This window comes from Salmo salar, chromosome ssa27 (genome assembly GCF_905237065.1).
Source record: "Salmo salar chromosome ssa27, Ssal_v3.1, whole genome shotgun sequence".
NCBI lineage: Eukaryota > Metazoa > Chordata > Actinopteri > Salmoniformes > Salmonidae > Salmo > Salmo salar.
In genome coordinates, this window is record NC_059468.1 from 8,152,540 (window position 1) to 8,164,798 (window position 12,259).

The 12,259-nt window shown below is 42.1% G+C and overlaps 1 protein-coding gene across 1 annotated transcript; it reads right to left on the bottom strand.

Moving 5' to 3' along the window:
- Nucleotide 1: 1 nt before the first annotated feature.
- On the bottom strand, nucleotides 2-12,259 carry LOC106588481 (palmitoyl-protein thioesterase 1). Its single transcript, XM_014177571.2, has 10 exons — nucleotides 12,153-12,259; nucleotides 11,451-11,576; nucleotides 11,172-11,281; nucleotides 1,759-1,886; nucleotides 1,406-1,476; nucleotides 1,202-1,304; nucleotides 930-1,020; nucleotides 692-790; nucleotides 515-586; nucleotides 2-410 (listed from the first exon to the last, which is right to left on the bottom strand). Exons 2-10 carry the CDS (start codon nucleotides 11,566-11,568, stop codon nucleotides 288-290), a joined length of 915 nt encoding a protein of 304 aa, XP_014033046.1. The 5' UTR covers nucleotides 11,569-11,576; nucleotides 12,153-12,259; the 3' UTR covers nucleotides 2-287.

The following is a 12,259-nucleotide window of genomic DNA, read 5'->3' on the forward strand; positions in this document are numbered from 1 at the left end:
CTTTTTATAATTCATTTTTATTCCAAAATACAGTGCTAAACAAATGATCCTACATTTAAACTTGAATAGATATCTCCAAATTAGACTCATGCATCTCTGAGAACCAACTGACACTAACTTTATTTCTCGATGGTAGTACGTTAACTGGGTAAAACTGTTTTTAAAACCATAAAGTGTATTATTCGATTTAAACAGCAGGATGGTATCGATATGATAGGAATGATCAGTGCAACAGTAGTGTGTGTGCGTACGTCAACTGAAATGTCAGTGTAGCTAGCTAGGTGTATTTAGCGCAGGTAAGGCACTAGTTTGGCATTGAACCACTCATCGGTGAACTGGAGGTGATCTCCTTCTGTGGCCAGGAAATCCAGCTTCCCAGCTGCCTCCATCGCTGCCAGTCCCAGACGATCCTTAAAACCGATACCATTCATCAATATAACAAACTACAATCTATATTATTCAAATAGATGGAAATACATGTCTGTTTGAAGATGCGTAAACGTGATGGTTTTACCTCTCGATAGAGAACACTCTCCTGAAGGGTCTCGGTCTCTTTCGCCTGACCCGTTTTCAGAAAACCAAACCACTACAACAAACAGATTGCAAATGAAAAACATCTTGTTCATTAGCATCAGTAATTCCAGTGTAGGAGGATGACAGTACATCAAGAGAGGATGTGTCCAGTATTTACCTCTGTGTCAACTGGATCAACAACGCTGTCCTGCAAGAACTTGACCATCACAAACTTGTCCAGCAGTTGGAGGTTCTTCTTGTAAGTCTCGTTCACCACCTGTGAGGTGAAATGCAGCAGATAATTTGAATTAAATTGGAATACAGTTATGGAGAGTTCTCAGGAGAATAATTAAGACAAACAGCACTGTATGAACAATCAAATAACGTCTGATTCTGAAAATGAGCACCATACTAACCCGCTCCTGATTGACATCAGCCAGGAAGAGGCTGTGTTTTTTGTACAGGTCGTCATTCAGTGGGTCGTGCCAGTACTGTGCCTGCACCAAGCTGATAAAGACAAGGATTCCAAATGTACCACTAGATAACAGCCACAATACACAAAGCACTTTGTCTTTTCTTTGCGCATCCTCTCAAAAACGTACAGTAACTATGTCATACTGTTAATCTGGATATTGCTGACTTGTCTCAAACAAAACAATTTCCTTCTGAGTTGTAAACCTACACTCACTGTTTTTGCACAGTATCGGTGTAGGCTCCTGAGTTGAGTTTCTTGCGAATCCAGTCACAGATATGGGAGCTCTCTCCAGGGCATCTAGGGAGACCATACACCCCTGTGAATGTGGAGAATAGAATCATTACAAAACTGTCAGGAAGTGAATGAAAAACAATGTTGCTGAATAGTGACAAGGCACTGTTGCCATGGTGCCGTTACCTTGTTGTTGTCCCCCAACAGAGATCAGGGTTTTCATTGGAGGAGATGGACAGCGCTGCGCCACTGCCCTCCTTGGGGGAAAAGAGGTGGAAAGGTGAAGAACTGAGAATGACAGCTTCTTGTCTAATGTATATTCCTCCTCTTACCAGGGATGGGCAACTCCTTGCGGACCGGAGTCGTCGCAGGCTTTTGTTCCACCTCAGCTATAAGACACCTGATTTAACTACATTGGTTGAATAGGTGTCAAAGTGTACTGCAGCTCTCCAGAACCGGAGTGGCCCTTCCCAATCTCTAACATTCTATTAAAAAAACATTCTGAGAGGCTTTGTGAGTACGGATCCAGAGACACTTACAGGAACTGCCCTCCCTGGGAAAAGCCCATGGCATTGTAGCCATCCTTCAGCTTGGGATCCTGGGCCAGCTGGCTGCACACCATGGACACCTGCTCGTTGACATCCATGAAGAAACCATTCTCTGTGTCCTGAGGGGTAGATATGAGGCAAGGAAGTTCATGTTGGGTACGTAACAAAGTTGGCAAACAGGAAAACCACATTTCAGAAAACAGGTCAGCGGTGAGCTATTTTACCCTACAAAGGGCCGGTGAGTGCAAGCGTCGCAGCAACGAAGCAGTAACACACTTGATTCTACTAATCGACTTCAATCAAAGCTTTCATTAGTAGGAACGTGTGCGTTACTGCTTGTCTGGAGCAAAGGCAAGCATCCACACCGGTCACTGCAAGTTATGACTGTCCACCACTGAGCAGGGCCGGAGTTATGGACAGGCCTTAGGGGGCCTGGCCCACCTTACCGTACCTCCTTGCCACTCTAAATAATTATCATTTTTTTGACCGAGATGTGCGCCAACAGAAGACGCTTCAATCACAGAAAAAGCATCCGAGCGAGCAAAACAGCGCCACTCTGTCTCAGTATGTGTAGACCATGTACAGTTGAAGTCGGAAGTTTACATAGACCTTAGCCAAATACATTTAAACTCAGTTTTTCACAATTCCTTTCATTTAATCCTAGTAAAAATTGTCTTAGGTCAGTTAGGATCACCACCTTATTTTAAGAATGTAAAATGTCAGAATAATAGTAGAGAAAATTATTTATTTCAGTTCTTATTTCTTTCATCACATTCCTAGTGGGTCAGAAGTTTACATACACAAAATTAGCATTTGGTAGCATTGCCTATAAATTGTTTAACTGGGGTCAAACGTTTTGTGTAGCCCACAACAAGTTGGGTGAATTTTGGCCCATTCCTCCTGACAAAGCTGGTGTAATTGAGTCAGGTTTATAGGCCTCCTTGCTCGCACACACTTTTTCAGTTCTGCCCACAAATTTTCTATAGGATTGAGGTCAGGGCTTTGTGATGGCCACTCCAATACCTTGACTTTGTTGTCCTTAGACCATTTTGCCACAACTTTGGAAGTATGCTTGGGGTCATTGTCCATTTGGAAGACCCATTTGCAACCAAGCTTTAACTTCCTGACTGATGTCTTGAGATGTTGCTTCAATATATCCACATAATTTTCCTCCCTCATGATGCCATCTATTTTGTGAAGTGCACCAGTCCCTCCTGCAGCAAAGCACCCCCACAACATGAGGCTGCCACCCCCGTGCTTCACGGTTGGGATGGTGTTCTTCGGCTTGCAAGCTTCCCACTTTTTCCTCCAAACATAACGGTGGTCATTATGGCCAAACAGTTCTATTTGTGTTTCATCAGACAAGAGGACATTTATCCAAAAAGTACGATCTTTGTCCCCATGTGCAGTTGCAAAACGTAGTCTGGCTTTTTTTATGGCGGTTTTGGAGCAGTGGCTTCTTCCTTGCTGAGCGGACTTTCAGGTTATGTCAATATAGGATTTGTTTTACTGTGTGTGTGTGTGTGCGTGTGCGTGTGCGTGTGTGTGTGTGTGTGTATGTATATACACACACACACACACACACACACACTTTTGTACGTCTTTCCTCCAGCATCTTCACAAGGTCATTTGCTGTTGTTCTGGGATTGATTTGCGCTTTTCGCACCAAAGTACGTTCCTCTCTAGGAGACAGAATGCATTGCCTTCCTGAGTGGTATGACGGCTGCGTGGTCCCATGGTGTTTATACTTGCGTACTATTGTTTGTACAGATGAACGTGGTACCTTCAGGCGTTTTCTCCCAAGGATGAACCAGACTTGTGGAGGCCTACAATTGTTTTTCTGAGGTCTTGCCATGACATAATTTTCTGGAATTTCCAAGCTCTTTAAAGGCACAGTCAACTTAGTGTATGTAAACTTCTGACCCACTAGAATTGTGATACAGTGAATTATAAGTGAAATAATCTGTCTGTAAACAATTGTTGGAAAAATTACTTCTGTCATGCACAAAGTAGATGTCCTAACCGACTTGCCAAAACTATAGTTTGTTAACAAGAAATTTGTGGAGTGGTTGAAAAACGAGTTTTAATGACTCAAACCTAACTGTATGTAAACTTCTGACTTCAACTGTATCTGATACTGTCTGGACCAAAAGAGTATGGCATGTCATACTATTTCTGGCCAAACAGCATCAGATACATGGGCTACATATATTAAGACAGAGGGGCGCTGTTTCGCTAACTCGGATGCTTTCTCCGGTGAGAAAGTTTCAGCAGAGAGTAAGAGGGCTCACTATTTGCGAAAATCTGTCCAAAATAAGCCTAATGCGTTTCTATGGGCATAATATGCAGACTTAAGCTTGTCGCCTGCCTTCCCGCCTTTGGGACGACTCCCATTGTTAGGGCGGAGACATGAGCATCTCATCATTATATACAGATCTCAGGTTTCAGCCTCTTGAAGAGTAAAGCAAAGTTGCCAGGTGCACAGTACACTGTTCGGACGATGGCGCGTCTTGTTCAAAAAGCAGGTACTTAGTTCTCTAGAATGCGCACAGCTGTCTCCCGCCAATTCTTGCACATTTCATTGTGTGAATTGTTTGCCCATTGATTGTTTATAATGATCAATTCCCAATTACATACATACAGTGCATTCAGAAAGTATTCAGACCCTTTGACTTTTTCCACATTTTGTTACGTTACAGGCTTATTCTTAAATTAATTACAATTATTTATTCCCCTCATCAACCTACACACAATACCTCATAATGACAAAGCAAAAACAGGTTTTTAGAAAATGTAGCAAATAAAAAATTGGATGAAATATCACATTTACATAAGTATTCAGACCCTGTACTCAGTACTTTGTTGAAGCACCTTTGGCAGTGATTACAGCCTTGAGTCTCCTTGGGTATGACGCTACAAGCTTGGCACACCTGTATTTGGAGTTTCTCCCATTCTTCTCCGCAGATCCTCTCAAGCTCTGTCAGTTTGGATGGGGAGCGTCGCTGCACAGCTATTTTCAGGTCTCTCCAGAGATGTTCGATCGGATTCAAGTCCAGGCTCTGGCTGGGCCACTCAAGGACATTCATAGACTTGTCCCGAAGCCACTCCTGCGTTGACTTGGCTGTGTGTTTAGGGCCATTGTCCTTTTGGAAGGTGAACCTTCACCCCAGTCTGAGGTCCTGAGCGCTCTGGAGCAAGTTTTCATTAAGGATCTCTCTGTACTTTGCACCGTTTATCTTTCCCCTCAATCCTGACTAGTCTCCCAGTCCCTGCCACTGAAAAAAATCCCCACAGCACGATGCTGTCACCACCATGCTTCACCGTAAAGATAGTGCCAGGTTTCCTCCAGACGTGATGCTTGGCATTCATGCCAAAGAGACCAATCTTGGATTCATCAGACCAGAGAATCTTGTTTCTCATGGTCAGAGTCCTTTAGGCATACTCCAAGCGGGCTGTCATATAACTTTTACTGAGGAGTGGCTTCCGTCTGGCCACCCTACCATGAAGGGGTTCTTGGTCACCTCCCTGACAAACGCCCTTCTCCCCCGATTGCTCAGTTTGGCCGGGCAGCCAGTTCTAGGAAGAGTCTTGGTGGTTCCAAACTTTTTCCATTTAAGAATGATGTAGGCCACAGTGTTCTTGGGGACCTTCATGCTGCAGACATTTTTTGGTACCCTTCTGTGCCTCGACACAATCCTGTCTCGGTGCTCTACAGACTATTCCTTCGACCTCATGGCTTGGTTTTTGCTCTGACATGCACTGCCAACTGTGGGACCTTACACAGACAGGTGTGTGCCTTTCCAAATCATGTTGAATCAATTGAATTTACCACAGGAGACTCCAATCAAGTTGTAGAAACATCTCCAGGATGATCAATGGAAACAGGATGCACCTTAGCTATCATAGCAAAGGGTCTTATGTAAATAAGGTATGTTTTTTAATTTTAATAAATTTGCATACATTATTAAAAACCTGTTCTCGCTTTGTCATTATGGGGTGTTGTGTGTAGATTGATACATTTAAAAAATCTATTTTAGAAGATGGCTGTCACATAACAAAATGTGAAACAAGTCAAGGGGTCCGAATCTTGTGGACCCATCTTCTACTACTCTCTTCACTGCCTCAGCATAAAAACACCTTCTGCACTACTCTGACCCTGGCATTCTCAACCTGCCTTTCACTCACCAGACACCTCTTTAATTAAGGGTACCCATGGTGATCAGAAGTATCCGGGGAGAGAAAGACAGATTGAGGTGGCCAGGATCAGAGTGGTACAGAAGGTGTCGTATGCTGAAGCAGTGAAGAGTTTAGTAGAGTAAGATGTGTACAAGGCGAGGGATCCTGAGAGGATTCCTGTGAGTAGGCCGAGGCCAATAGAGAGTGATTGGAATAATATTTGTTTCAGTAATGTTGATTTCTTAGCATTCATAGCCATGGTTATCAACTGTACCGCAGAAATGGAACGTAAGTCACAGAAAACAGATGTGGTGGCAGCTGCAGAGAAGTACTTTGGATTACGAGATTTTACTGCAGAAGAGTTACAGGGGTTTTCTGTCCTCCCAGGCCGTTAGCCTGGTGTAGGATTAGATAGGGCACAAATAGTGGAATGACGTGGGGTTTGTTTCTCTTCTTTTTTTCCTTTTTTGTATCGCCAAGTATAATAGATTGTACAGTAGGCGGCGGCATGCACCTCTAACGTTTGTTTGCGGACCGCCATAATACTATAGAAGAAGAAGACCACTTCCTGGATAACTTTGACGAAAGACTATCAGATCAAGTTCACAAATAAAATACATCTTTATGATACCAAGTGTAGGGATTTCAAGGACACTAAAATGAGTTTGAACTCCTGGAAAAAGATCGGGGAGGTAATGGGTATAGATGTGGTAAAGAGGTCAATGGAATGCAGACCGTGGAGATTAGGAGGATGCTGGATTAGCGCACATTCAACAAATCTGAACTAAAAATGTGGATGTTTGTCAAATCCGTCATGATTGATGTATTGTAACAGGCCCACAAAGTGTTTACTAAAATCCGATTTGGATTTCGCTGCATAATATTTAGGAGTTGTCCCTTTTCAGGTTTAGAAAATGTGACTTTAAAATGCTAACTCCCATTCGCATAAGCTGGTAGCATTGCTAGCATACAGAAATAGGTCATGGTAGTCAAAGCTGTTTTTAACTGTAATGCAGACAATGGCATGAACATGTATTGGGGTTGACATCCAAGACAGGATAAATATATTGTTTCGGGTGATAATAAAGCATGTTTTGTTTAGTTACTTTTTCCTCAACATGTTTCTCTAATGTTATAGCAAGTCAAGCTAGCCTTATGCAGGGATGCAAACAGGTGACTTTCTTTTTTTTGTTGCACTGAAACATGCAAAAAAAATCCCTGCTAGGGGGAAATGCAGGTTAACTAATTAAACAACAAAGAATATGATCTACATGATCAGTCTCTGTGTGTAAAATAAAAAGTGGTTCATGTGAAACTAACTCACAGCTAAAAAAATGTAAAGAAAGCAATCCAATGTAATTTGTTGCCTAGACTTTACTGCAAATGACACTCAAGTCTTGAGAACAAAACTACACTAATATTGCAGTTAGCCATGACAGCCTTTATAATAGAACGCTTGTGACCATGACAGCCTTTATAATAGAATGCTTGTGACCATGACAGCCTTTATAATAGAACGCTTGTGACCATGACAGCCTTTATAATAGAACGCTTGTGACCATGACAGCCTTTATAATAGAATGCTTGTGACCATGACAGCCTTTATAATAGAACGCTTGTTACCATGACAGCCTTTATAATAGAACGCTTGTGACCATGACAGCCTTTATATTAGAACGCTTGTTACCATGACAGCCTTTATAATAGAACGCTTGTGACCATGACAGCCTTTATAATAGAACGCTTGTTCCCATGACAGCCTTTACAATACAACGCTTGTTACCATGACAGCCTTTACAATACAACGCTTGTTCCCATGACAGCCTTTATAATAGAACGCTTGTTACCATGACAGCCTTTACAATACAACGCTTGTTCCCATGACAGCCTTTATAATAGAACGCTTGTGACCATGACAGCCTTTATAATAGAACGCTTGTGACCATGACAGCCTTTATAATAGAACGCTTGTGACCATGACAGCCTTTATAATAGAACGCTTGTGACAACAGACACAAATATTGCACTTGGGAAAAAAACATCTTAAAGTAGAAATAGAATGAAACAAACAGGCATTCTATTTTTGCTCTATTATAGAGGCCACTATAGACACCGATCAAGTGCACAAGACTACATGTATGCAAAAATAATGTTCAATGAGTAAAAAAAACATAATCCCTCCTTACTCACACACACAGTTCAACACAGCAAAAATAATATCTTTGGCCTACACTGCACATGATTACATTGTACACTTTCTGCTTGTGGACATCTGTTCTACAATGTGCCAGCAAAAGTGAGAAAGAGGGAAAGTTTGTGGTGTTCCTTTCACCTCTATAGTAGCATCCAGCTTAAGCCAGGCCCATCTTCAGATACACTTGATCCCTGAATCCACTTGTTTAACAAGCAATGCCTCATTTTCACCTAATTCTCTCATTCTGAAAATGAACCACATACTGTAGAGGGAAAACATTAGTTAATAGATAGTGGTTAGTTTGTTAGCTAGTTAATATTTCACACAGATTGCCAGGGTCCAGTAAGCAACTAACGCATTATAACTTGAGGAACGATGTTGTGCTGAAAAGCTCCCCCTGCCAAACCCCCCCACGCGTGAACGCGCACGCACTCAATTCTTCATTGCTGTGACTTGCTTGCTAGTTGAGATTTCTGATCACGTTAGGCTGCGTTTCATTTTATATGTTGGTTTGATCGCGGTCGAGGCACTAGTCATGTCTGCAGTTTTCGGTTTTGCTATTTGTTTCAAGTGTATTAGTCTATAAATAAATCTCTTTGCCAAAATTCATCATCTCTCCCATGTCTTATTCGACTAGTAGTTGTTCTGAAATGTTTATTGCTTGCCTACATTTTACTCCCTCCTCTATGTTTAATATAACAGACATACATGAATTATTCATTTCGGTTGCCTATCCTGACGTGAAGTTTGTTCTATAGAAAGTTTTTGACTCTGTGTGCCATAGAAAGTATTTGAATTTAGTCACAAAATTAAGGAAATTAGAATGGGGGAGGATTTCAGCAAGGCTATGTTCTTGACTGCCAAAATTCTACTAGGCCTTGCAAAGACAAGTTAAAATCCCTGCTTATGGAGCTCGATTTGGCCTCCGGCGGCTCCGCAATTGCATCACACCCTTCGTACGCAGCCTCCGGTCCACATTGCATAAATCGTCCTTTTTTTGTTTGTTGAGCCATTGGGAATGATAATAGTTCCTTCACAGTATTTGAAAAATCTTCACTAGCTATAGCTCAAGTCAAGACAGACGGAAAGAGAGGCGGACAGGCGGAGTACAGAGATTAATGCTTAGGCTTGATTACCAACAACGACGAGACGGCCTACAGGGAGGAGGTGAGGGCCCTCGGAGTGTGGTGTCAGGAAAATAACCTCACACACAACGTCAACAAAACAAAGGAGATGATCATGGACTTCAGGAAACAGCAGAGGGAGCACCCCCCTATCCACATCGACGGGACAGTAGTGGAGAGGGTAGTAAGTTTTAAGTTCCTCGGCGTACACATCACGGACAAACTGAAATGGTCCACCCACACAGACAGCTTGGTGAAGAAGGTGCAGCAGCGCCTCTTCAACCTCAGGAGGCTGAAGAAATTCGGCTTGTCACCAAAAGCACTCACAAACTCTTACAGATGCACAATCGAGAGCATCCTGTCGGGCTGCATCACCGCCTGGTACAGCAACTGCTCCGCCCTCAACCGCAAGGCTCTCCAGAGGGTGGTGAGGTTTGCACAACATATCACCGGGGGCAAACTACCTGCCCTCCAGGACACCTACACCACCCGATGTCACAGGAAGGCCAAAAAAATCATTAAGGACAACAACCACCCGAGCCACTGCCTGTTCACCCCACTATCATCCAGAAGGCGAGGTCAGTACAGGTGCATCAAAGCAGGAACCGAGAGACTGAAAAACAGCTTCTATCTCAAGGCCATCAGACTGTTAAACAGCCATCACTAACATTGAGTGGCTGCTGCCAACATACTGACTCAACTCCACCCACTTTAATAATGTAAACATTTATGAAAAATGTATCACTAGCCACTTTAAACATTGCCACTTCATATAATGTTTACATACCCTACATTACTCACCTCATATGTATATACTGTACTCTATACCATCTACTGCATCTTGCCATCTTGATTTATGTATCACTAGCCACTTTAAACAATGTCACTTCATATAATGTTTACATACCCTACATTACTCACCTCATATGTATATACTGTACTCTATACCATCTACTGCATCTTGCCATCTTGATGTAATACATGTGTAACTAACAACTTTAAACAATGTCACTTTTATATGTTTACATACCCTACATTACTCATCTCATATGTATATACTGTACTCAATACCATCCACTGCATCTTGCCTATGCCGTTCTATACCATCACTCATTCATATATTTTTATGTACATATTGTTCATTCCTTTACACTTGTGTGTATAAGGTAGTTGTTGTGAAATTGTTAGGTTAGATTACTCGTTGGTTATTACGGCATTGTCGGAACTAGAAGCACAAGCATTTCGCTACACTCGCATTAACATCTGCTAACCATGTGTATGTGACAAATACAGATTTGATTTGATTTGATTCGAATGCGATTGAAAGAACCTGAATATCAGGATATATCCTACTGTTTTTATATGTTTGCTTTAGGTTTTATTTTACTTAGTTGACAATGGGAGTTACATGCCTACTGCTGCATTGAACAACAGGCTATCTCTGAGTTCCATGCGCTCATTTCTTCAGCTGCCAATGGCTCACGGTGTATCAATGTGTCCATACAGCTCTTGCATTAGTTGAATTTTAACTTTGAGATTTTTATCATTTTAATTCTGATTTCTATGATTAACATTTACATTTACGTCATTTAGCAGACGCTCTTATCCAGAGCGACTTACAAATTGGTGATTAACTACGCGACGATTGATTTTGAGAAACAAAAACATTATAGAAATATGACTGTTCCACAAAAATGCCCATATAAAAATAATCATAACTGGCACACAGATCGGTAGAAATGGTAGGGTAAATTGGAAGCTTCATCAAATTTGAAACTGGTCTTTCACCAATCACATAGGAGGTCCGTCCGAAAAAACTAGCCTGCCTATGGAAATCAAATGCCCGTCCAACTGATTTGTTTTGGCGCTAGCCCTGCCACAGAGATAGGTTCAAGGAGAGTGGAAAGTACCTGAATGACAGTCTTGCCAATCATCAGGGACAGGACGTCAATGCCAGGGATTGCTTCCTCGATCATCTTCTTTATGGAGCCCATGCTGAGAGGGTTGCAACAGCTGTCTCCTGTGTACAAACAGAAACAAGAACAGGGTCTATATACACTATCTGACATAGCATGACTTATCTAAGGGCCACAGGCAAATATAGGTAGTGGCCCATTCTGCCAAACTGAGAAATGCCATTGCTGTATGTGAAAACATAATGTTCTAGTATTATGCATCTATGTGCTTACCCATTCCATGCCACATAACCAATGGGAGGGTGGCATTGTCAGATCCATGTACCAGGTTGAGGACAAGTAGTGACAGCAGGGGGCCAGCCCCCAGGAGCATGCGGAGAAGTGTGGTCATCTTGAACCCTGAAATCAATATAAAGAGGACCAGAAGGTAAGTGAACTCATGCAAAGTCAATCTATGTAATCAGTCATGTGATACAACAGGAAAGTGGGTGGGCTATTAGCGGTGTTAAAAGGCACAATATGTAATTTCAACAGCCTGGCCCTGGCATTTTGTTTGGTAAACTGTGCGATGGGGCTGGGGAAACGTAATCTCTCAGATGCAGACATAGTCATTATGAATGCAAGGACTGGCAGAGTGTGCCTTTAATGCTGTGATTCTTGTTTGATAGGGTTTTCCATGTTGTCAAAATCATGGAATATGGCTACGAGAGCTTCCCAAAATCAAAGCCAAGTTTGGGGGGTGCCTTTATTCTATAACAAACCAGTTAACGTTAGCTAGCACGCTACGCTAGCTTACCAAATGTGGGAAACTAATGTTAGCTAGCGACGTTATTTTCCTATCTTGATAGTTGCTTGATCAGACATAGATACCTGTCTACATTTCTTGCTAGTCGTGTTTCACTGAATATCGAAACTATACACATTTGCTGAGCAATAAACACTCAATCTGAAACAGAGAAATAAACTACTACTTACTTTTCAGAATCGCCACAGTTTGTCACATGACATGCTAGCTACCAGGAAGAAACTTGAGAAAAATCATCGACTTCCACATCATACGGAGCAGCATATCGCGCGCTGTG

Excerpts from the sequence above, each read along its gene's own strand:
- LOC106588481 (XM_014177571.2), bottom strand. The coding sequence starts at position 11,568 with ATGACCACACTTCTCCGCATGCTCCTGGGGGCTGGCCCCCTGCTGTCA. Across the intron at positions 791-929 it reads CTGATGTCAATCAGGAGCGG|GTGGTGAACGAGACTTACAA; the intron begins GTTAGTATGGTG and ends TTCACCTCACAG. Across the intron at positions 411-514 it reads AGAGTGTTCTCTATCGAGAG|GATCGTCTGGGACTGGCAGC; the intron begins GTAAAACCATCA and ends ATCGGTTTTAAG.